Source organism: Oncorhynchus tshawytscha, linkage group LG05, assembly GCF_018296145.1.
Source record: "Oncorhynchus tshawytscha isolate Ot180627B linkage group LG05, Otsh_v2.0, whole genome shotgun sequence".
Lineage (NCBI taxonomy): Eukaryota > Metazoa > Chordata > Actinopteri > Salmoniformes > Salmonidae > Oncorhynchus > Oncorhynchus tshawytscha.
Genome location: NC_056433.1, coordinates 17360688 through 17384110, shown reverse-complemented (window position 1 = coordinate 17384110; position 23423 = coordinate 17360688). Strand labels below are relative to the sequence as shown.

The following is a 23423-nucleotide window of genomic DNA, read 5'->3' as shown; positions in this document are numbered from 1 at the left end:
TTACTAGGCAAGTCAGTTAAGAACAAATTCTTATTTTCAATGACGGCCTAGGAACAGTGGGTTAACTGCCTGTTCAAGGGCAGAACGACAGATTTTGTACCTTGTCAGCTCGGGGATTTGAACTTGCAACCTTTCGGTTACTAGTCCAATGCTCTAACCACTAGGCTACACTGCCGCCCTGTCAATTTCTTGATCCTTTCATGTAACTGGTATACTTTTTAATTCATCACAATTTTCTTTAACCAATTGTGGTCTTTAATGTAGGGCCGACAGACAAGTTCCTTACTTTCTCCCCCTTCCACTTGCCTCTTCCATTTTTGCAGTAATTAAACAGACATGAAAATAGCAATATTTTGAAGATTTCATTTTCAAATAATCAAAGTGAGAGTTTGTAATCTGAATAAAGGGAAAAAGGCCATTCTTGAACATGGGGTGAGACATTCTTACTAATCTGCTAGAGAACCAGTTTGGATTTAAGTATAACATTTGAAGCCTTTAGTGAGAGGTCTAATGCTTTAATATTTAATCATTTCTGCCCTCCGAATCCATATTCATTATAGAACTAGGTCTGTTTAAATTGTCTGGCTTGCCTTTCCAAATAAAATGTAATATTTTTTGCTCAGATAGTGAAAAAAACAAACACAAAAAAAAGTTGCTAGGTGTAGGCAAGGCCATAAGCAAATAGGTAAACTGGGATATGACTAAAGAGTTAATCAGGGTGATTTTTCCACAAATAGACAGGTATTTTCATTTCCACGGTAGCAAAATCATATCTATTTTTGCTAACTTTAAATAAAAATGTATGGGAGTGAGATCATTGAATACTGAGTACGCCCACATATTTTCATACAATGGAATACTTAAAAAAAAAAAATTTTAACCTCCTGTTGTTTCAGGAAGTTACATATATGACCTTCCACCCCCACCTGGGATATGGAAGCCTGCTGAAACGTAAATAAATATCACCTGGAAGCAGGAGCAACAGTATGAGGCATTTTCCTTTCTGTTTTCCATGAGTTTGCCTACAACTCCAGCACCTGCGGAAAGTACCTGGATGTGCGCATGTTCTTCAGCTTTAGTACACTTCACTGTCAGACCATTTTATTGGTAAACTACTCGGTAATGTAAAAGTTGTATTCTTTAGTGGTCCAATACGTAATATAGTACATTTTTTGTAATTTCGTTATAATCCAGAGAGGTTAGAAAAAGTATCTGGATCCTCTATGAGGCTGTGGAGAGATCCAGCTTGTGGATTTAAATGAAAACATGAATCATCAGGGTACAATGACACCTTTGTTTTTAGGCCCTTGATATTCTTGTTGGATCTGACTTTAATAGCTAACATTTCAATGGCCATAATAAATAGATATGGCGATAGTGGACAACCTTTATTTAATCCCATTGACAGTTTAATACTTTCTAAGAAGTAGACATTATTTACTATTTTACACCTAGGGTTACCATCCATCCATACACAACCGTTCAAAAGTTTGGGGTCACTTAGAAATGTCTGTTTTTGAAAGAAAAGCTTCTTTTTTTTGCCCATTAAAATAACATCAAATTGATCAAAAATACAGTGTAGACATTGTTAATGTTGTAAATGACTATTGCAGATTTCTTATGGAATATTTACATAGGCCCATTATCAGCAACCAGCAACCAGCAACCATCACTCCTGTGTTCCAATGGCACGTTGTGTTAGCTAGTTCAAGTTTATAATTTTAAAAAGGCTAATTGATCATTAGAAAACCCTTTTGCAATTATGTTAGCACAGCTGAAAATGGTTGTTCTGATTAAAGAAGCAATAAAAAAAAACTGTCCTTCTTTAGACTTGTTGAGCATCTGGAGCATCACCATGTGTGGGTTATGAATTCTATGAATTCCAGGCCTGGTCTTCCATATTTTTCATAGTGTTCTATTGTTTCCAGTACTTGTCTTATATTATCGCCAGTGTATCGTCCATGTAAAAAACTGTCAAGTGTGATTAGGATGAAAAATATTCGACAATACCTTTTTAGTTCTATGTGCTATGCATTTTGTTAGAATTTGTGTGTAAGAGGCCTCCAATTTATTTAATGGACTGGGTCTTTATACTTACCACTTGGGTCCTGATTCAGTAATAATGAAATCAGAACCTGTTGAGTATCTGATAATCTACCATTTTTATAGGAATGGTTAAAACATTCTAAAACGGTCATCTGAGTCCATCAAAAAAGGTACAGTATAACTCAACTGGTATGCCATCCAGACCTGGAGTTTTTCCTCATTTGGCCTTCACATGAGTATTTCTGTACAGCTATTAATTTTACATTATTAATAGGAAAAAAATCCTAACCATTAACTTTGGTTAGTGGAGATGGAGGAGACAAATTAAAATATATGGTTAAGCTACTTTGCTTCCTCTTTCAAAATATTGTTTGGTGAATCATGGGTGACTCTGTAATTTGTAGCAAGTTTCAGTACATTTCTATGTTGAAGATTAAAAAATGATTTGGGGCATTTTCCCCCATATGCCATACAGTTCGCTTGATTTGTATAAAATATTACACTTGATCTTCTTGAATAAGTTCCTCCATTTCTTTTGTTTTTTTATCTATGGTACAGATTGTATTGCTATCTGTACTGTTAGTCCCTCTAGTTCCTTTGTTAATATGAATTATTTTGACCTAAATTGCTTTTGTTTTAAAGATGAGTATCGAATTGCATGGTCTCTATTAATATTTTTTAGCTAGCAGTGGATAACATAACTAGCTAAGCCTAAATGGTATAAATCATGATAATGATAGTAGAGTTGTGTAGCTAGAGTGTCTATGCTAAATTGTCAAAATTCCTCCTCTCCAACACAAACGAACAGATGAAGACACAGAAGGGGACCATGAGACCCTAGGTTGTATTTTAAATAGTTAACTGTTATCAATTTCTATTCTGACTTGTAGTGTTAAAAAAGGGGGAGAAAAAAAAGACATCCCCTGTTAATCCGAATTAGCCTGGCTAATCAAATCCAATTTATTTGTCACATACACATGGTTAGCAGATGTTAATGCGAGTGTAGCGAAATGCTTGTGCTTCTAGTTCCGACAATGCAGTAATAACCAACGAGTAATCTAACTAACAATTCCAAAACTACTACCTTATACACACAAGTGTAAAGGGATAAAGAATATGTACATACAGATATATGAATGAGTGATGGTACAGAGCGGCATACACAAGATGCAGTAGATGGTATCGAGTACAGTATATACATATGAGATGAGTATGTAAACAAATTGGCATAGTTTAAAGTGGCTAGTAATACATGTATTACATAAAGATGCAGTAGATGATATAGAGTACAGTATATACATATGAGATGAATAATGTAGGGTATGTAAACATTATATTAAGTAGCATTGTTTAAAGTGGCTAGTGATATATTTTACATCAATCCTTCCATTAAATTACATTTTGTTCTTACTATACTGAACAAGAATTTAACATGCAACAATTGCAAAGATTTTGCTGAGTTACAGTTCATATAAGGAAATCAGTCAACTTAAATAAATTCATTAGGCCTTAATCATTTATAGATGATTTGAGAGTTCACTCAGAGCTTAGACATACTTACAGGCAGTATTGGGTACTCATCACTACATACATGAGAAGATTCAACACTTTGTTCAACATGTTCAGTCAATGAATGGTAGGTATGAAGACCAAAACACTCAACATTGTGAGAGGATACCTCCTCCAATGATCCACCAACCAAAGGTATTACGGTTACCATTTCACACCAGATCGTTCAACATACTTGGACTATCACAGAGAAGTGGTAAGTGTGTTGATATCATCGGTTAAATGGCAACATGTTAGAAATTATGATTGAATAATGTCCTGGATGTAAATTTGACCAGGGCATCAGGGTTTCAAAGGTGGGTCAAGACAAATCATGAAAACCAACCTCTTCTGTTCCTGAGACAGAGCACCAATGCAGCACACTCAAGTGAGGAAATAACTATTGTTCAACTATGCAACTATTGAAAATAACATTGCATTATGATGCATAAGGTTTAATCTTATAAGCATTTGTAAGTGCATTTATAAAGGGTTAATAGCTGGAGGTAAATATTTGCTCACCAATTGGCAAACACTGACCAGTTAGTTATTGCACTATTTTGACCAATATGATATCACTGTTTATGAACTGCTTATAATGAATTTACAAATGATTCAAAATGGTTAATAGTGTGATTATAACCTTTATAAACACTTTACAAAGGGAACCTTATTGTAAAGGGTTACCCAGAATTGACGTCAATGCTCAGCATTAACTACTAGTATATTATATCAAAAACATAGAATGCCATTACTATCAAAAGTAAATTAGTAAAGACATACCTGAGCAGGTGTCTTGTTCAATTTCTCTGAAAGGGCAGAGAAAGTATCTGGAGAGGAACCTTTCATCTTCAGTGCGAGGAGAATATCTCGGTCTTCATCCCTTCAAGAAAAACAATTATTTTAGTGCCAATCATGATACTTGACAGAGACTCTCCAACAGCTAACATACAAATGGCACATAACAAAAGGCATGTATTTAAAACTTCACTAGGGTAGGGGGCAGCATTCGGAATTTTGGATGAAAAGCGTGTCACAATTAAACTGCCTGCTACTCAGGCCCAGAAGCTAGCATATGCATATACAGTGCCTTGCGAGAGTATTCGGCCCCCTTGAACTTTGCGACCTTTTGCCACATTTCAGGCTTCAAACATAAAGATATAAAACTGTATTTTTTTGTGAAGAATCAACAACAAGTGGGACACAATCATGAAGTGGAACGACATTTATTGGATATTTCAAACTTTTTTAACAAATCAAAAACTGAAAAATTGGGCGTGCAAAATTATTCAGCCCCCTTAAGTTAATACTTTGTAACGCCACCTTTTGCTGCGATTACAGCTGTAAGTCGCTTGGGGTATGTCTCTATCAGTTTTGCACATCGAGAGACTGACATTTTTTCCCATTCCTCCTTGCAAAACAGCTCGAGCTCAGTGAGGTTGGATGGAGAGCATTTGTGAACAGCAGTTCAGTTCTTTCCACAGATTCTCGATTGGATTCAGGTCTGGACTTTGACTTGGCCATTCTAACACCTGGATATGTTTATTTTTGAACCATTCCATTGTAGATTTTGCTTTATGTTTTGGATCATTGTCATGTTGGAAGACAAATCTCCGTCCCAGTCTCAGGTCTTTTGCAGACTCCATCAGGTTCTTTCAGAATGGTCCTGTATTTGGCTCCATCCATCTTCCCATCAATTTTAACCATCTTCCCTGTCCCTGCTGAAGAAAAGCAGGCCCAAACCATGATGCTGCCACCACCATGTTTGACAGTGGGGATGGTGTGTTCAGGGTGATGAGCTGTGTTGCTTTTACGCCAAACATAACGTTTTGCATTGTTGCCAAAAAGTTCAATTTTGGTTTCATCTGACCAGAGCACCTTCTTCCACATGTTTGGTGTGTCTCCCAGGTGGCTTGTGGCAAACTTTAAACAACACTTTTATGGATATCTTTAAGAAATGGCTTTCTTCTTGCCACTCTTCCATAAAGGCCAGATTTGTGCAATATACGACTGATTGTTGTCCTATGGACAGAGTCTCCCACCTCAGCTGTAGATCTCTGCAGTTCATCCAGAGTGATCATGGGCCTCTTGGCTGCATCTCTGATCAGTCTTCTCCTTGTATGAGCTGAAAGTTTAGAGGGACGGCCAGGTCTTGGTAGATTTGCAGTGGTCTGATACTCCTTCCATTTCAATATTATCGCTTGCACAGTGCTCCTTGGGATGTTTAAAGCTTGGGAAATCTTTTTGTATCCAAATCCGGCTTTAAACTTCTTCACAACAGTATCTCGGACCTGCCTGGTGTGTTCCTTGTTCTTCATGATGCTCTCTGCGCTTTTAACGGACCTCTGAGACTATCACATTGCAGGTGCATTTATACGGAGACTTGATTACACACAGGTGGATTGTATTTATCATCATTAGTCATTTAGGTCAACATTGGATCATTCAGAGATCCTCACTGAACTTCTGGAGAGAGTTTGCTGCACTGAAAGTAAAGGGGCTGAATAATTTTGCACGCCCAATTTTTCAGTTTTTGATTTGTTAAAAAAGTTTGAAATATCCAATAAATGTCGTTCCACTTCATGATTGTGTCCCACTTGTTGATTCTTCACAAAAAATACAGTTTTATATCTTTATGTTTGAAGCCTGAAATGTGGCAAAAGGTCGCAAAGTTCAAGGGGGCCGAATACTTTCGCAAGGCACTGTAATTAGTAGATTTGGATAGAAAACGCTAAAGTTTCCAAAACTGTTAAAATAATGTCTGAGTATAACAGAACTGATATGGTAGGCGAAAACCTGAGGAAAATCCAACCAGGAAGTAGTATTATTTTTTAAGGCTGTTTTTCCATTGAAAGCCTATCCACCAAACAGACTTAGGACCCCGTTCACTATCTCTATGGCTTCCTCAACATGTGACCAGTCTGTAGGCATTGCTTCAGGCTTTTACTCTGAAAAATGAGGGACAGTGGAAATTCCCAGACATGAACCAAGCACGTGATCGGGAGCGCGCATTTCTTATTTACCTTTTCCATTGACAAAGATTTTGTCTGGTTAAAATATTATTTATGACAAAAACAACTTGAGGATTGATTTTAAACATCGTTTGACATGTTTCTACTATCTTTTATTGTAATTTTTTTACTTTGCGTCTTGGTGTTAAGAGCGCCCATTGTGCCTTTGGATTTCTGAACTAAACGCACCAACAAAACGGAGGTATTTGTCTAACATGGAGACCTGGGAGTGCCACCAGATGAAGATCAAAGGTAAGTGATTAAAATTAATGCTATTTCTGACTTTTGTGACACTCTCCTTGGCTGGAAAATGGCTGTATGGTTTTCTGTGACTAGGCGCTGACCTAACATGCGCCCTGCAATTTCACTGGCTCCCACTTGTACCAGATAGATTAAAGACCAACTCACCTTGTCCACGTCACCATCACTTCACCCTTTTTTACTATGATATTCTTGGCAGACAGGCTGTTGGGTGATGGGGTAGATTGGGGTGGAGTAATGACTTCACTTCTCTCCCTCTTGGAGCTTCCAGTCCCCTTTCCTTTGGGACTTTTTGAGGACTTCTTTTTATGCATGCTCCTCTCTGGGATCACCTCCTTTTTAGCCCGCTTTGCTTTAGTTTCCACATGGTGCTTTGTGCGCTTTTTCCCGGTCTTACCCTTGCTGTGGTCTCTCTCTGGTGTGTCTTCTATGATGGTGAGGCATGGCGAAGATAGCGCAGATGCTGTTTCGGTGCTTGTGGAAAGGCTGGAAAGGTAGAAAGGAGGACTGGCCTCTGAAAAAGGGGATTTTGAAGGAGTTTTTTCTGGGGGCTGATCTTCGTCTTTACCCTCTTCTTCTTGTCCTGGTGGTGTTTGAGGGCTCTCAGCGCCCCCAGGATTGATGTCTGCACTTGTGGGGCTGATACCTGGGTTGGTAGAAATTACTTCTGGGCTTGTGAAGTTGACACATGGGTAGGCACAGTTATTTTCTGGGTTGGTGGCATTATTTCCTGGGTAGGTAGAGTTGACACTGCCTGGGCTTGAAGAGTTGACTCCTTGGCTTGAGTTGATTCCTAGGTTGGTGTAGTTGACCACTTGTTTGGTGGAATTGATGTCTGGACTTAAAGAATTCACTACTAGGCTTGATGAATTAATTCCTAAGCTTGTGGAGTTGACACTGCCTGGGCTTGAGGAGTTATTTCCTTGGTAGGTAGAGTTGATACTGCCTGGGCTTGAGGAGTTGACCCCCGAGTTGGTGGAGTTGGTGTTTGCATGCCGTATCCTCACAATGAAATGATCATTTGACTTCTCCATCACTACTGCCTGCATGGGCAAGTGAGGCTTGAAGTGAAACAAGGGGTTAACAGGAGCCTCCCTGGTCCTGCCACCACCGCTTGATGCACCGCTGGAGTTGTCCGTGTCCAGGGCAAGGTGAATGTCCTGCTCTGTAGCGTCTTCCCCATCCATAAGAGCATCCTCACTGAAGTGTGCACTGATGACACTGTCCGGAGCAGACATGGGCTCCCCGCTGGCTGGGTGCAAAAAGCTGAGGTGATTGTCAGACTTGAGAGGTGAGGGAATTGTGAGAGACCCAGACAGATCTTCTGACAAGATGGAATATGATCTATGCGAGAACACACTGGACTGTGGTGTCCTTCTGCTTTCTGGTAGGTCGGAGGGCACCTCTAACATGCAACTCTCATCCAACAAAGATGGATTTAATGGAATTTGGACTTTTGAATTTGGAGAGGAAAACTTGATAGGTGAAATAGCTGACCATGTGGCAATGAGTTTAGAGGGAGTACCAACTTTACTTGGGGTACCAACGCCTAGGAAACGCTCCCTTTCTTTCAGAGGAGTACCAAGGGACCAGCCATGATTGTCCCCAGCTGAGACACTTGTTTCTAGCAGATCAGACCCTTGTAAGAGACACTTGAAGATCTCTCCCATCTGAGAGTCCGTTACCAGGTTGAACGTTAGGCTGGAGGCTTGCTGTTCTGTGAGGATTTCAAAGTCAGGCTTGTCATGGAGTGAGCCATTTTGAGACAGCCGGCGAACATAGGTTGCTGTTCTCTCAGCAGATGAAGAGCTGTTTGATGGTAAGATCTCTACCACGTGTTGCAAAGGAGGTTGGATAACAGGAGGATCTGAGGTTTGAGGCACCGATTCCATATCCTCTTCGAAGGACATTTTAATATTTTTGCCTCTTCCAAGACCTGTTTTGCAAGGGGGGACAGTCCGAGACCTGGTTCTTTTCATGCTGGTTTCAACACACTCAGTGAATTCCTTTTGCAGTCTTTTTGGTGCAGAAGTTCTGGTTATGGTCACTCCCTGCTGCATTTTAAGTTCAGCGGCCACAGATGGCTTGGGGGACTTCACAGGCAGCTTGGGTACACACTTTCCAGAGAGACTCTCTCTTTTTTCTGCTCCTGCCGACTGGCTTCCGTTTGAGGATTTGCAAACACTTCTCAGTGCAGTTTGAATCTCCTTGAATAAGAAGTCTAACTGCACATCCACGAATTCCCACAGTTTCAACTTCATATTAAGTGGTTCTTGGTCAAAGATGCGGTTGACAATACCATTATTTGATAACTTACTCAAAACAGAAATGATGATGTTCTTCAGTTTGACTTTGAGGTAATCTTCTTGGCTGCATAGTTTAGTAAAGCTTACACTATCAACAAAGTCTGTAAAAGAGGGAAAAAAGGACATGTCCATAACACCGCAGAAGGTTTTCTTAGGGAATGTTGAATGAAGCTTCATGTACTTTTTTCTGCACTCATAGCGAATCTTTGCAAGCATGGCCATAACCTCCTCCACGGTAGACAAGGCAGCATTGGGTAAAGGAGGTTGAACAGTTTTGTAGCGGGTTTTGTTTGATGTGGGGCTTCCAAATGGCGAAGTCAAGGTTTTACTTCCGAGTTTAAAATTCTGTTGTGAAACTAAACTATTTTCTTTGGCCGGCTTCTTTGAAAGTCTAGGGGATGACTTGAGAGTTGGTTGATTTTTATTCGTTCTTGTGGGCCGAACCGTCATGGGTGGAGAACTTGGCATGGCTGGAGTTTCTTCCTCTTCACTTTCACTAACAATTTCACCCTCTTCCAGTTCCTCAAGGCTGGAAGGATGGACAGATGTCTCATCCACATCTCGTTGTGCAGCATGTGTGACAGAGCAGCCAGGATTGTTGTTCTCCTGATTCACTTCTGACTTCTTTGAATTGGAATCTCCAGTAGCACTGGGAAAATCTGGTCAAATACAATACATTGATTAGCTAATTAAAAGCATACCATGTCTACACAGTAGTCAGTTTCATGGAGTTAAAGCAGTTGATTAGCATGTGGATACCTATTAAACCCACTCAAATCTAAGTTTAGACATGTACTGCCCTAATTGTTATAAGTGGATATAAAATGAAAGATTAATCTCTCATGTGAAGTTCAATCGTATCCACAGAGATCAAATGTGGACTTAGGCTTTTGCTCTTGCCAACCAGTACACATCTGATTTAACTAATCATAGACTTAAATCATTATGTTAAATCAGGTGGGTTATTGCTTGGTTAGAACACAATCCTGCACCCACACCAGTCCTCTGTTGATAAGAAGCCTCGCCACATAGACCACAACACACACAATTCAATGAATTATCTGAAAGCCGATTCACATTTGCTGTACTGCTATTCTTGTTAATTAGTTTGACTTGTCTTCCTAAAGCCTATCTGAAGACATTTGAAATGTCCATCTACTGTGTATTAAATAAGGTTCAGGTGGTGGACCAACAAACAGAATTACCTGGATGAATGACAACAATATGACAATACCCCCACCTAAAAGTGCATGAGTAGTCGCCCAATAGTCATCTTCTTGTCCCTCAATTGTTTGCATTTTTGTCCACCACTTGTAGCTGTTATCTCTCTGATATCACTCAACCCTGATCTTGTTCTTCTCTCTCTGCAGCAACAACTACCTGTCCACTCCAAACATCTTGGGAGAGAGTATAAAGATCTCTAATTGTTTGTAATCTTGGTAAAGGAAACATGGTGAACCCATAAAACGCATAACTGTAGTTAAATCAACCCAAAATGATTTATAAGAAAATTACTTAACGTCTTAAAGTAATGATACAGTGGGGCAAAAAAGTATTTAGTCAGCCAGCAATTGTACTTAAAAAGTGTAATTTTCATCATAGGTACACTTCAACTATGACAGACAAAATAAATTTTAAAAATCCAGAAAATCACATTGTAGGATTTTTTATGAATTTATTTGCAAATTATGGTGGAAAATAAGTATTTGGTCACCAACAAACAAGCAAGATTTCTGGCTCTCACAGACCTGTAACTTCTTCTTTGAGGCTCCTCTGTCCTCCACTCGTTACCTGTATTAATGGCACCTGTTTGAACTTGTTATCAGTATAAAAGACACCTGTCCACAACCTCAAACAGTCACACTCCAAACTCCACTATGGCCAAGACCAAAGAGCTGTCAAAGGACACCAGAAACAAAATTGTAGACCTGCACCAGGCTGGGAAGACTGAATCTGCAATAGGTAAGCAGCTTGGTTTGAAGAAATCAACTGTGGGAGCAATTATTAGGAAATGGAAGACATACAAGACCACTGATAATCTCCCTCGATCTGGGGCTCCACACAAGATCTCACCCCAGAACCACACGGGGGACCTAGTGAATGGCCTGCAGAGAGCTAGGACCAAAGTAACAAAGCTTACCATCAGTAACACACTACACCGCCAGGGACTCAAATCCTGCAGTGCCAGATGAGTCCCCCTGCTTAAGCCAGTACATGTCCAAGCCCATCTGAAGTTTGCTAGAGAGCATTTGGATGATCCAGAAGAAGATTGGGAGAATGTCATATGGTCAGATGAAACCAAAAAACTCAACTCGTCATGTTTGGAGGACAAAGAATGCTGAGTTGCATCCAAAGAACACCATACCTACTGTGAAGCATGGGGGTGGAAACATCATGCTTTGGGGCTGTTTTTCTGCAAAGGGACCAGGACGACTAATCCGTGTAAAGGAAAGAATGAATGGGGCCATGTATCGTTAGATTTTGAGTGAAAACCTCCTTCCATCAGCAAGGGCATTGAAGATGAAACGTGGCTGGGTCTTCCAGCATGACAATGATCCCAAACACACCGCCCGGGCAACGAAGGAAGCATTTCAAGGTCCTGGAGTGGCCTAGCCAGTCTCCAGATCTCAACCCCATAGAAAATCTTTGGAGGGAGTTGAAAGTCCGTGTTGCCCAGCAACAGCCCCAAAACATCACTGCTCTAGAAGAGATCTGCATGGAGGAATGGGCCAAAATACCAGTAACAGTGTGTAAAAACCTTGTGAAGACTTAGACGTTTGACTTCTGTCATTGCCAACAAAGGGTATATAACAAAGTATTGAGATAAACTTTTGTTATTGACCAAATACTTATTTTCCACCATAATTTGCAAATAAATTCATTAAAAATTCTACAATGTGATTTTCTGGATTTTTCCCCCTCATTTTGTCTGTCATAGTTGAAGTGTACCTATGATGAAAATTACAGGCCTCTCTCATCTTTTTAAGTGGGAGAACTTGCACAATTGGTGACTGACTAAATACTTTTTGCCCCACTGTGTGTGTGTGTGTGTGTGTGTGTACACACACACACACACGTCTTTTTACTGTTGTATTATTTCTTTACTTACCTATTGTCCACCTAATACCTTTTCTGCACTATTGGTTAGAGCCTGTAAGTAAGCATTTCACTGTAAGGTCTACAACCGTTGTATTCGGCGCAAGTGACAAATAAACTTTGATTTGATGGACTGTCATTTCTATTGGCTTATTTGAGCTGTTCTTGCCATAATATGGATTTGGTCTTCACACAAATAGGGCTACCTTCTGTATACCACCAGGACCATGTCACAACACACCGGATTGGCTCAAATCGCATTAAGGTAAAAAATAAAGAAAAAAACATTGAATAAGTAGGTGTGTCCAATTTTTTTACTGGTACTGTGTCATGTACAGTTGAAGTCGGAAGTTTACATACACCTTAGCCAAATACATTTAAACTCAGTTTTTCACAAATTCCTGGCATTTAATCCTAGTAAACATTCCACGTCTTAGGATCACCACTTTATTTTATGAATGTGAAATGTCAAGAAAATAGTAGAGAGAATGATTTATTTCAGCTTTTGTTTCTTTCATCACATTCCCAGTGGGTCAGAAGTTTACATACACTCAATTAGTATTTGGTAGCATTGCCTTTAAATTGTTTAACTAGAGTCAAACGTTTCAGGTAGCCTTCCACAAGCTTCTCACAATAAGTTGGGTAAATTTTGGCCCATTCCTTCTGACGGAGCTGGTGTAACTGAATCAGGTTTGTAGGCCTCCTTGCTCACACACACTTTTTCAGTTCTGCTCGCAATTCCAGTAGGTCAGAAGATTACATACACCAAGTTGACTGTGCCTTTAAACCTCTTGGAAAATTCCAGAAAATGATGTAATTAATTTAGAAGCTTCTGATAGGCTAATGGACATCATTTGAGTCAATTGGAGGTGTACCTGTGGGTATTTCAAGGCCTACCTTCAAACTCAATGCTTCACAAGGCTGTTGGGCAATGGCGGTTCTGGTGTTAATAATTACGCTTACCCTAGCTAACAACTAATGCTCAGGTCTGCTGAGTGCAAACTTGTGAAAATTCTGTGCAACTTCCGCCAAGCGTTTACTGTGAACAATGAAGCTGTACCTGCTTTAATTGACTGTTTTAACAGTGGCCAAGTAGGCTACTGTGGTAAAAGGCCTCACATAACATTTTAACATGGAAATAGCTGTTCTATCATTCAGCCTACAGTAGCAGCCAATGTGTTGTATTCAATGTAGGACTACATTCCATGAGACTTTTGAAAAAAACATGCAGGGCTTGACATTAACCAGTTTATCCACTGGTCCTTGAGACAAGGAGGTGACTGAACATTTTGTTGTGTTGTTTGATGCAAGAAACCACTTTACAATTTAAAAAAAATATTATTATTCCCTTACCATTATTACAGAGAATCAGACAAATTATGCTGCCCTGTCTATTGGCTACTTAGCTTATTCAAGCCTGTCTCAAAATACAACACCGGCCATTTAAGACATAAAAAAAGCTCTTAACCTGACTTGATCTTGGAAGATGTCTAGAAATGTTCAAGTTTTGTGCTCTTTCAGGAAGAAATCACTCCCACATTTCTGACTACAAATTAGCTAAAAATGCACTAATAACTCACTATTTAGCAAAGAATACGAACAAATGTGCACATGTAACAGTATAACTTTAGACCGTCCCCTCGCCCATACCCGGGCGCGAACCAGGGACCCTCTGCACACATCAACAACAGTCACCCACGAAGCATCGTTACCCATCGCTCCACAAAAACCGCGGCCCTTGCAGAGCAAGGGGAACTACTACTTCAAGGTCTCAGAGCAAGTGACGTCACCGATTGAAACGCTATTTAGCGCGCACCGCTAACTAGCTAGCCATTCCACATCCGTTACACACACGTGGCCACATGCAGCTCTCGCTTTGATCTCAAAATAAGAGCACAATAATTGTGACTGCTCATGCTGTAAAATAGTCCAGTTAAAAGTGAATGGCACTACTCCATATATGGCAATGGTTATTTGCATATAGGCCTACTGGAGCTCCGATTGGTTATGGCGCAGCAGTCTGTGTAGACTAGAGTATGGGCCTGAGTCGTGCCTGTCAGTGCAATAGAATCCTACTCCGATGTGCTCTGCCTAAAACAACATTTCTTGCATAGTTAACTATGCAAGACTTATTAGTATGCAAAACTTTCATTTCGGTATGTTGCATTGAAAGTGGCCAATACTGCGTTGATTCGGTCACAATTCCCACAGTAAAGAGAAACATTGATAGTGTTACCTAATGGGGAAAACTCTATAAAAGTTGAGGGAAGTTCAATCTCGTGCTTCTGTGCAGGCTGATATTTCTTCTGCTCTGCAGTCCCGGGGGGAGCTGTGCACGGCTTTGAGGGAACATTGCTAACGACATACTTTTGCATCTTCTTAACATTTAGCATAGAACAGAAATTGTTCAACTAAACCAAACCAAGTGATGCTTACCTTTGCAAAGACTCTTGAAGTAAGCAGGTTTGCTGTGACATGGCAGCTGCTGGCTTTTCGTCTTCAGGCGGACTGGGCTTGTGAGTGGGCTTATGGCATGTGGAATGACTTTTAGATTACTCAGTGTGAGCATCATCGAGTCCTCATCATGGGCCATCGGAATGGAGCTAGAGGGCTCAACATTCTCCTCTTCATTCTCTGTGTAGCTTGGCTCAGAATTTAGGTACTTCTTTGGTGTCTCCGCCAAACCACTGTTGTGCTGTTCAGATGGTGCAACTTCTCCTGTGGTGCTACTCACCTTAGACACCCCAATACTGCTCAATGGTGAACTTTGTTCCACAAGAGTTTTCTCCTTCTCACACTCCACAGGGATCTCTGTGACATCAGTAATGACCTCAGACGTGATGCCGATATCTACCTCCATGCTAATCGTACTGGACACAGCATCCTTGGAAACATCTTGCCCCTCTGTCACATTTTTCTCCAGACTAGAATTAGTAATAATAGAAGCAGGCAGTTGTTGAAGGCCCTTAGGTTGGACAAGGGGTGATACTTTCAGAGATTCTGATTGTTTTCCTGGACTACCTTCAACAGCAGGATGTTCCACACAGACAGCAGCAGGTGGATCTTGTGTCACAGTTTCAACAGCTTGGCTTTTACAGACCAAAGTACTGAGAGTTTCACTGTTGGACTTGTCCGTAATAATAACCAGTGAATCTCCAGTTGAATGTTCAGGGGTAGGTCCATTAGCAGATAGGCCAGTGTCGGTATTTGAATTGTTTCCACAATTCTCAGTGACAGTAGTAGTAGTCGCAGAGACAGCAGCAGCAGTCAAATCCTTAGACGTGCCAGTTTTTCTTTCTGAGTCACATTTTTCAAGTCTGCTCTCCAGTGGAGTTTTCAAAACAATGTCACAGTCTGGAGCTGAAACACAATCCTTCCTGAGAGGTTCTGGTGTGGTGGGTTTAGTCCTCTGACCCTCCATGGCCTCAGGCAGCTCAGGTCTTCCTTTGGAGTCATCTTGGACAGTACTGTCTTCTACTTCTAACTGGCACTTATGTCGCTCTTTGGCTACTGTGGCTTCAGACAGAGGCTTTTCAGCATCCTGACAAGATTCTCTCTCTGTATGTCTACTCTCCATATTTTCAGGTTGTGGAGGCTTTGAGATTTCTGAAGAGGGCTGTATAACTGGGTTCTCAAAGACCTCATGGGTGTCTACTACACTACTGTTGATTTTGTCTACTACAAGCAATTCTCCAAGATGAGGTTGTCCACTGTCTTCTGCTGACTGGTCTTCAGGAACCTCATCAGGTGGTGTGCCCTCCTCCTGTTCCTTGACTTCAGCAGACTGTCTTGGTGTTTTAACTGGTGACAGGGTGAGGTTCAGAGTTTCCATGAAACTTAACTTTCTGTTGGGACCGTTTTCCTCTATAGAGCTTTTCTCAGCCACTTTGGCCTCAGGTGGAAGCACTTCCGATTCCTCATGTGTCTTTTGCTCCCTGACTTTACCATTGACCATGTTCTTGTCCTTACTGACTTCCGCACTGCATCGGTCATGTTCCTTTGTTCTTTTTTCCTCACGCTCCTTTCCTCTCTCTGTACAACTGCTTTTTCTTTCTCCTGACTTGTTTTTCTCTTTTCTGATCTCATCCTCTCTTTTTCCCTCTTTTTTCCTTCGATGGTCCCTTGGAGGACTTGTCCCTCCCTTGCGATTAAAATATTCACTGGATCGTTTAGTGAGACTGGCTTGATTTGAATAGGCATGCCTTCTATTTTTAGAGGAAATGTCTTTAATACTTCTACTACGCTTATCGTCATCCTTATCAAAGCGAAGCACCTTATCATGCCGACTAGACCCTGTTGATAGAATGTCTGCACTGTCTTTAGACAATCCTTTAGACGTACGGTAAGAGGAAGCAGTGCAATGCAAAATGTCTGAGTGTGGGCTTTTAGACTTATCTGATCTCCTGTGTACCTCAACATCTGAGGGATGAGGGTATCTGCTTTTGTTTGACTTAGAATCATATTTTCCAATATCTTTTTGTGCTCTGTGTGACCGGTTCCTCTCATCTGAATGAGATTCCTTATTTACATCTGGACTGTTTTTATGTCGCTGCTCCTTTGCCTCAGACAGCCTGGGACTTTCACCTCTGCCTTCTCTGTGCTTGGTTTGTTTCGGCTTGTCTGACAGGCCTAGTTCACGTGTATGGTGTCTTTTCAGGGAGTCCTTACTGGAACTGCTAACAGAAGAATATGTGCCTTTCACTGAAGCTTCTGAATCGCCTCTAGAGGTGGAAGGAAGAGGTGGTCTGAAATTTCTTGTGTCAGATGGGGGTTGGGGGAGGACCACATCTCTGTCTTGACAGAGCAGCTGATGAAGATCCTTTACAACACAACTCTTAGATCCTGGTAGTTGAGTTGGTGGAGGTGGACCCGTATGATTCAGTCTGGTTGGAACTTCTGGTTGATAAGGCCCAGTAGGATTCAGTCTGGTTGGAACTTCTGGTTGATAAGGCCCTGTATGATTCAGTCTGGTTGGAACGTCTGGTTGATAAGGCCCTGTAGAATTCAGTCTGGTTGGAACTTCTGGTTGATAAGGCCCCATAGGATTCAGTCTCATTGGAACTTGATTTTTCAAGCAGTTCATCTGAGATTGATGGTGAGCAGCAGGACCTCTCTCTGGCCTGAAACTAAAAGTTAACATAAATTACTCACATGCCTAGATTCACAGAGACCACAGCAATTATTCAATTGACCCCATCTAATGGATACATAGAAAACATGTTTAGACCCCTAAATAACTGTTTATTTGATGTACCCTGCCAACTACGAGTTACCGCTTCACAGGTGTATATGAAATATGAAGGGTCAAGACACTTACCTTTGGCTCAACCTATTTATCTCCTTGTCCTTCCGCACAACCTCCATTTTAGCTGTTTTGATGAGCGCACAGATGTTCTTCTTCAGACGGCTGTTCTCAGTGTTCAGCGTTGTATTCTTCAAAATGACAACAACATCTCAACCACATACAGTAAGTGGTTATACTAACTGCAAGTCGCTCTGGATAAGAGCATCTGCTAAAATGACCAAAATGTAAATAAGAAACAGAGAGAACCAATGCAATCATTTGTCAATGTAGCCTTTCCATCATCCACTAGTGCTGAACAATTAGTGCTTTTTGAGGTCGGTTAGGTTGTGGTTCGATTATTAAAAAATAAAATCACGGTTTTCAATTTCGATAATTTTTTTCATGCATTGTGGGTTGAATGCTGTAAAACAGAATAAAACAATTAATCAAAGTCCAATGATGGTAGTGGCCGCCCATTACTGCTTAGTAACCATCATTTATACACATTACATTGATAAAATATTTCAGTTGTGTATATTACATTTGTTTTAGTTGATGACTTATTATTACCATTTCATTCCAAGTCATAATCTCTATAGAGCTGCTGCCTATGCTGTCTGACAAAAATCACTATTTTAGTAGTTCCTCAAAGTAAATAAGGCATACTTTTAGGACTCCTGAATACCAACTATCAATCCCTTAGATCATGGGTGTCAAACACACAGCTGGGGGGGGGGTCCAATCCTGCCTGAGGGTGGTTTGAGTAAAAGAAAAACCTCAATATACTTTAAAATGACTAAACCTGAATCGAAACAGTATAAAAATGATAGACTTCTAATTCATACAGTTTCTTGACTGTCCAGTTCACTAGACAGTCAGGGAGCTTAGAAAATTAAAATAAAGATGGATCGATGACTATTTTTTGCCAAATTTGAGGCAAGGAAATAACATTTTCAGTGTGGTCCTCCGGATCTTGTTGAAGACCGAATGCGGCCCCCGGGGCAAAATTAGTTTGACAACCCTGACTTAGATAGCTTGTGAAGCAAATGCTCTCTATCCTGCATTCTTCTGTCTCTCGCTCAGTGTCTGCCCCACACTAACCTAATGTAGCAGGTGGAAAAGAAACACAGACTGGACAAGGCGGCACTCAATGGATTATGGTCATTGTACTTAATACCGACGTTTTCTGCGCTAAACTACGTAGAATAATGGACTGTTGGAAACTACAACATCACACAGTTCAGTCTTGATCCGATTTATCTCTAGAAAAACAATGTGAGCATTGAGCTCACAAACAAACAAAAAAACAACTAAATGGAAATAATTAAAATAATTGAACCACAGTCTGATCACTTAGTAATTTTAAGGTTTATAAACAACTAACATTTTGGTTAATCGCTCAGCACTATCACCCACAGAGAATAACAAAGGATTTTCAGATGGAAATACATTTTTTAATTTTATATCTAATGTTCAAATTCAAGTAAATGTTAATTGATTTATCCAATCTATTTCTGTAAAAAATAGAGTACTATTTCTGTAAAATAGTACTTTTATGCTCCTTGTATTTTAAGGGGTACTATTAATACATGATTGACACTTGAGACTTTCTGTTACAAACCTTTGTTTCAATCTGCTGCAACCGCCTAAGTAACTCTTCAATTTGGCTTTGTGCAGCATTGTATCTTGTCCTCAACTGTAATGAGACATAGGTACTGATGGTTAGTTATTTCGTTCTAACAGGACCTGTCTATCAGTGATGAACAGCATTCCATTTTAGACAAAGCAAAGAGAAAAAGAAAATGCACACATGAATTGGATAAGGATTACAGTACAAACCTCATTGTAGGAAGAGTTTTTATCCTGTTGTTCCTCCGTTATGATTTCTTCATATAAATCCATAGAGCTCAGATTCTGTGGTGAGAGGAGTGTGCAGTTTCTTTCTGTAATAAGATTACACAAACATGAAGCAGGCCATATTATCAGTTAGAACATGGATATCTTTTCTACTTCTAAAAATATATATCTGACTCGAACCATCTTGTGAAGAACCAATGTGTATGTTTGAGTGATATTTACCTGCATTTGGATAAATCCTCGGACTTGCCAAACCAGAATAAATATCCATAGAATCATCATCGAAAGCTGCCACCGTATCTGTGAGGTAGAAGTTTTGCAACGATACACAGCTGTTTAATTTGATTTTTTTAACCTTTATTTAACTGGGCAAGTCAGTTAAGAACAAATTCTTATTTTGAATGATGGCCTAGGAAAAGTTGGTTAACTGCCTGTTCAGGTGCAGAACGACAGATTTGTACCTTGTCAGCTCGGGGATTTGAACTTGCAACCTTCCGGTTACTAGTCTAACACTCTAACCACTAGGCTACCCTGTAATTGCACTGCTGTAATTTCACCACATGGAATGACATTACTGTAGAAATGCCTTCTATTATTGGATTAGGATAATTCACATAGCAGGTTAGGAGACTGAGGTTAAAAAAAGAGTTAGGGCTAGCAAAAATGCTCTCCTAACCTGCTACGAAAATCACCTCGTATCGAAGTGGTGTGAAAAGCATGTGTCCCATCTTTGGCCAGTGTTAAAGGGAAATATACAGTACCAGAAAAAAGTTTAGACACACCTAAACATTCAATGTTTGTTCTTTATTGTTACTATTGTCTACATCGTAGAATAATAGTGAAGACATCAAAACTATGAAATAACACATGGAATCTTGCAGTAACCAAAAAAGTGTATATTTTATATTCTTCAAAGTAGCCACCCTTTGCCTTTGACAGTTTTGGCATTCTCTCAACCAGCTTCATGAGGTAGTCACCTGGAATGCATTTCAATTAACAGGTGTGCCTTGTAAAAAGTTAATTTGTGGTATTTCTTTCCTTCTTAATGTGTTTGAGCCAATCAGTTCAAGACTGTTGGAAAAGCATTCCGGGTAAAGTTGGTTGAGAATGCCAAGAGTGTGCAAAGCTGTCAAGGCAAAGGGTGGCTACTTTGTAGAACCTAAAATATATTTTGATTTGTTTAACACTTTTTTGATTTCATGTGTTATTTCATAGTTGATGTCTTCACTATTATTCTACAATGTAGAAAATAGTACAAATTTAACTTTTGACTGGCACTGTATACATGTATAGCATTGTACTCACTGCAGTTGTCTTGACTGAGATCACCATACACTTCGTCCATCAAATCCCCATCCATTCTCCCGATGCTCAATCAATGGCTCAGAGATGTACCTGGAAGAAACAATGCATAATTATCTAGTATGTTTGTATGTGTGTGTGTGTGTGAGTAGCTAGCTAGTTCATTGCGGAATCTAAATTAGCTACGTCGGCTCCTTGTACATGCACCAACGGATATAATGGAAAGCACAGCCCCAGGCATCAGCACATTTTAGCTAGGTAACAGAAACAAGCCAGTTAGTTTATTTAGCTAGCTAACGTTCGTCTGAGACCTACAAACCTAACTAGCTAGCTACAAACTCAAGACATGGAGGAACATTGAGTCTGAAAATAGATTGGAATGTGAATTAAAAAATAAATAAATCCACTCACCATATGAAAATAGATTCGATGAATGTTGTTTAGAATGTTATTATTATCATCATCTGTTTACAATCACTGTCGCGCCAACCCAACGACAACCTTTTTCAGGGAGCAGGAAATAACGACATTTTCCCGCGGTCTGCAAAACAGATGCCAGCGGCTCTTCCGGGACTTTCAGACATTCAAAGTAAAATTATCATTTCAAATGATTTAGGCCAAAATCATACAAAGCCAAATAAACTAGATTATTTCAGATAAAACACCTTATCTAAGGAAACCACAGCTTCTGACTTCAAAAAGTTTGCAATTGATCTAGCAAGCTGTCTGGTCTAACTAAGCTAGTTCGAGACCCGAGGCGTTTCACTCTGTAAATATTGTGCTGTATGGAAAAAAAAACTAGGTGTCATAGGTTATATTTGACTTCAAAAGCGTCAACTAACGTATGACTGTCGCTTCCAATCGCGTCATGTAAGCGACATCAGTTGGACATTCGACCCGGAAGTGTTTCTGATTTACTCACATGTGGACTGGATTTTAACAGTGACGGGAACGTGCTTACTGTGTTGTGATACAATCTAGACAGACAGACAAGCAAGTGATGCACCTCACGATTTGGTCAACGAAGAATATAACAACACATTACAGTCTTTATCGATTATCGCAAATTTCGCGGTGCATCTCTCTTGCCTAAACGACAAATGGTACGATGGAAAATTTAGAATTGAGCCTGTCATCACTGGGTACCATATCCAGACATATTGACAAAAGTCACAACGAACTCAGCAAGTATTTAGCAAAACAGGTAAGATACATTTCTCCGTATGTGTTATAAACACAATAGTGTGTAATATGTTTGTTATGACTTATTGATAAGTAATGCACCCTATATGTGCACGTGCATATTCCACCCTCTTAAATATGCATTTGTCTATTTACAATCCAAACAATTGCACTGCACCTACACCCCCATCTTAATAAATGCAAACGTGACCTAATTACAATTTTGCTCAGAACGCTATTTACATGACATTGATGGATCTCCCTTCAGATTGGAGGGTGTAGACATAGCCCACCCATGCCTATAGTTGCCTGGCATGTCCTAATGAATTCAAATGTCAATCTTGACTTACCCCTGATATGTCTTTCTGTCTGTAGATATGGAGCCAGCAGGACAGACAGTGTATTCTGGCTTGTTTGGCTCAGCTTCTGTTGGAGAAAGACTATACTCTGCTGCTCGCCCGCCACCTCCGGCCCCTGATACTTGACCTGCTGGAGAGGAACGCAGAGAGGATCAAAGCAGATGGCAGGATCAACCATGATCTCCACGAGCGCCTGTGTGTGGCGCTTAGCAAACTCCTCGGTGTCAGTCCCGATGCACAGGCGTAAGTAGTGAACCCTGCATGATCACTGATCATTAGACATGATGGAAAAACACTTCATAAACACTAGCTATTTTTTCCATTCCCTTCTAAGGGCTTGAAGTGGCATGAAAAAACTGCCAATACTCACTTTATATTTTACTCTGTCAGGGTTTGTATTTTCGAGGATTATTATTAGTATTCTATGAGAAAGGCCAGTATTCAAGCAGTAGAAAATAATCTCTACTACCGATCAGCACTGGCCCACATCAACCACTACTTCTAATAACCTCTGTTGCACTTTCCTCATTGTCAGGTTTGCTGCGAGGTACTTCAATGATGCCCCTCCAGTGTTCCAGAGGCTCTTCTTCACCAGTGAAGAGTCCTCGTCTGTCCAGTACGGTCCCAGGAGGATGAAACTGCGGGACTTGATGGGCGCTACTCTCCGCTTCCTCCAGAGTGACTGTACCAAGTTCCGAGTCCTCTGGGACTGGAGTGCCTGCGTGTCTCAGCTACTCACCAGCGATGTCATGGTTCGAGGGTGTGTATCTACCTTGTCTACCATTCCCTCAGTATCTAATATCTCTCAGGCCCTACGACAGACTAGCGTCCTGTCCAGGAGTGTACTTATACATCAAGCTGCCTCGCGCTACAGAAACAGGCTGGATGCTTTGATTTATGTTTTTACAGCTGTCTGTATTCATATGAAGTCAAGCTTAGTGATCTTCTGGATTCTTTCCCGTTTAGTTACACTGCCCAGTGTCTGGCTCTGGTGTCTCACATGACTGATAATCAGAAAACCATCTTCTTGAGAAAGGTGCTGTCGAGTGACGAGATTCTGCACATGAAGATAAAGTATGTACATTTCTATTGGACTGATTTTGAACACTGTTGACGATTGGTGGACGTTGATTGAGATGGATGAATAAAGTTTTTTTGCATGTTATTATAA

General features: G+C 40.3%; 2 protein-coding genes across 7 annotated transcripts in view; one reads left to right on the top strand and one right to left on the bottom strand.

Moving 5' to 3' along the window:
* Positions 1 to 21502, bottom strand: part of LOC112250044 (CASP8-associated protein 2) — a 30675-nt gene extending 9173 nt beyond the window's left edge. The window contains exons 1-9 of one of the 4 annotated variants that reach the window (XM_024419874.2): positions 21123 to 21502; positions 20715 to 20804; positions 19632 to 19709; positions 19392 to 19495; positions 19174 to 19248; positions 17586 to 17701; positions 14705 to 17394; positions 7014 to 9831; positions 4378 to 4477 (exon numbers count right to left, since the gene is read on the bottom strand). In XM_024419874.2, coding sequence (XP_024275642.2) covers positions 4378 to 4477; positions 7014 to 9831; positions 14705 to 17394; positions 17586 to 17701; positions 19174 to 19248; positions 19392 to 19495; positions 19632 to 19709; positions 20715 to 20769 — 6036 coding nt within the window. In that variant the 5' untranslated portion in view covers positions 20770 to 20804; positions 21123 to 21502. Of the gene's footprint in view, positions 1 to 4377; positions 4478 to 7013; positions 10774 to 14704; positions 17395 to 17585; positions 17782 to 19173; positions 19249 to 19391; positions 19496 to 19631; positions 19710 to 20714; positions 20805 to 21122 lie in introns of those variants that run through there. The other 3 variants (XM_024419875.2, XM_024419873.2, XM_024419876.2) reach the window with 3 other exon arrangements.
* A 116-nt stretch (positions 21503 to 21618) lies between these two features.
* Positions 21619 to 23423, top strand: part of LOC112250043 (midasin) — a 59432-nt gene continuing 57627 nt past the window's right edge. For all 3 annotated transcript variants that reach the window (XM_042321593.1, XM_024419871.2, XM_042321592.1), the window contains exons 1-4: positions 21619 to 21915; positions 22269 to 22495; positions 22788 to 23012; positions 23219 to 23326. In XM_042321593.1, coding sequence (XP_042177527.1) covers positions 21820 to 21915; positions 22269 to 22495; positions 22788 to 23012; positions 23219 to 23326 — 656 coding nt within the window. In that variant the 5' untranslated portion in view covers positions 21619 to 21819. The remainder of the gene's footprint in view (positions 21916 to 22268; positions 22496 to 22787; positions 23013 to 23218; positions 23327 to 23423) is intronic.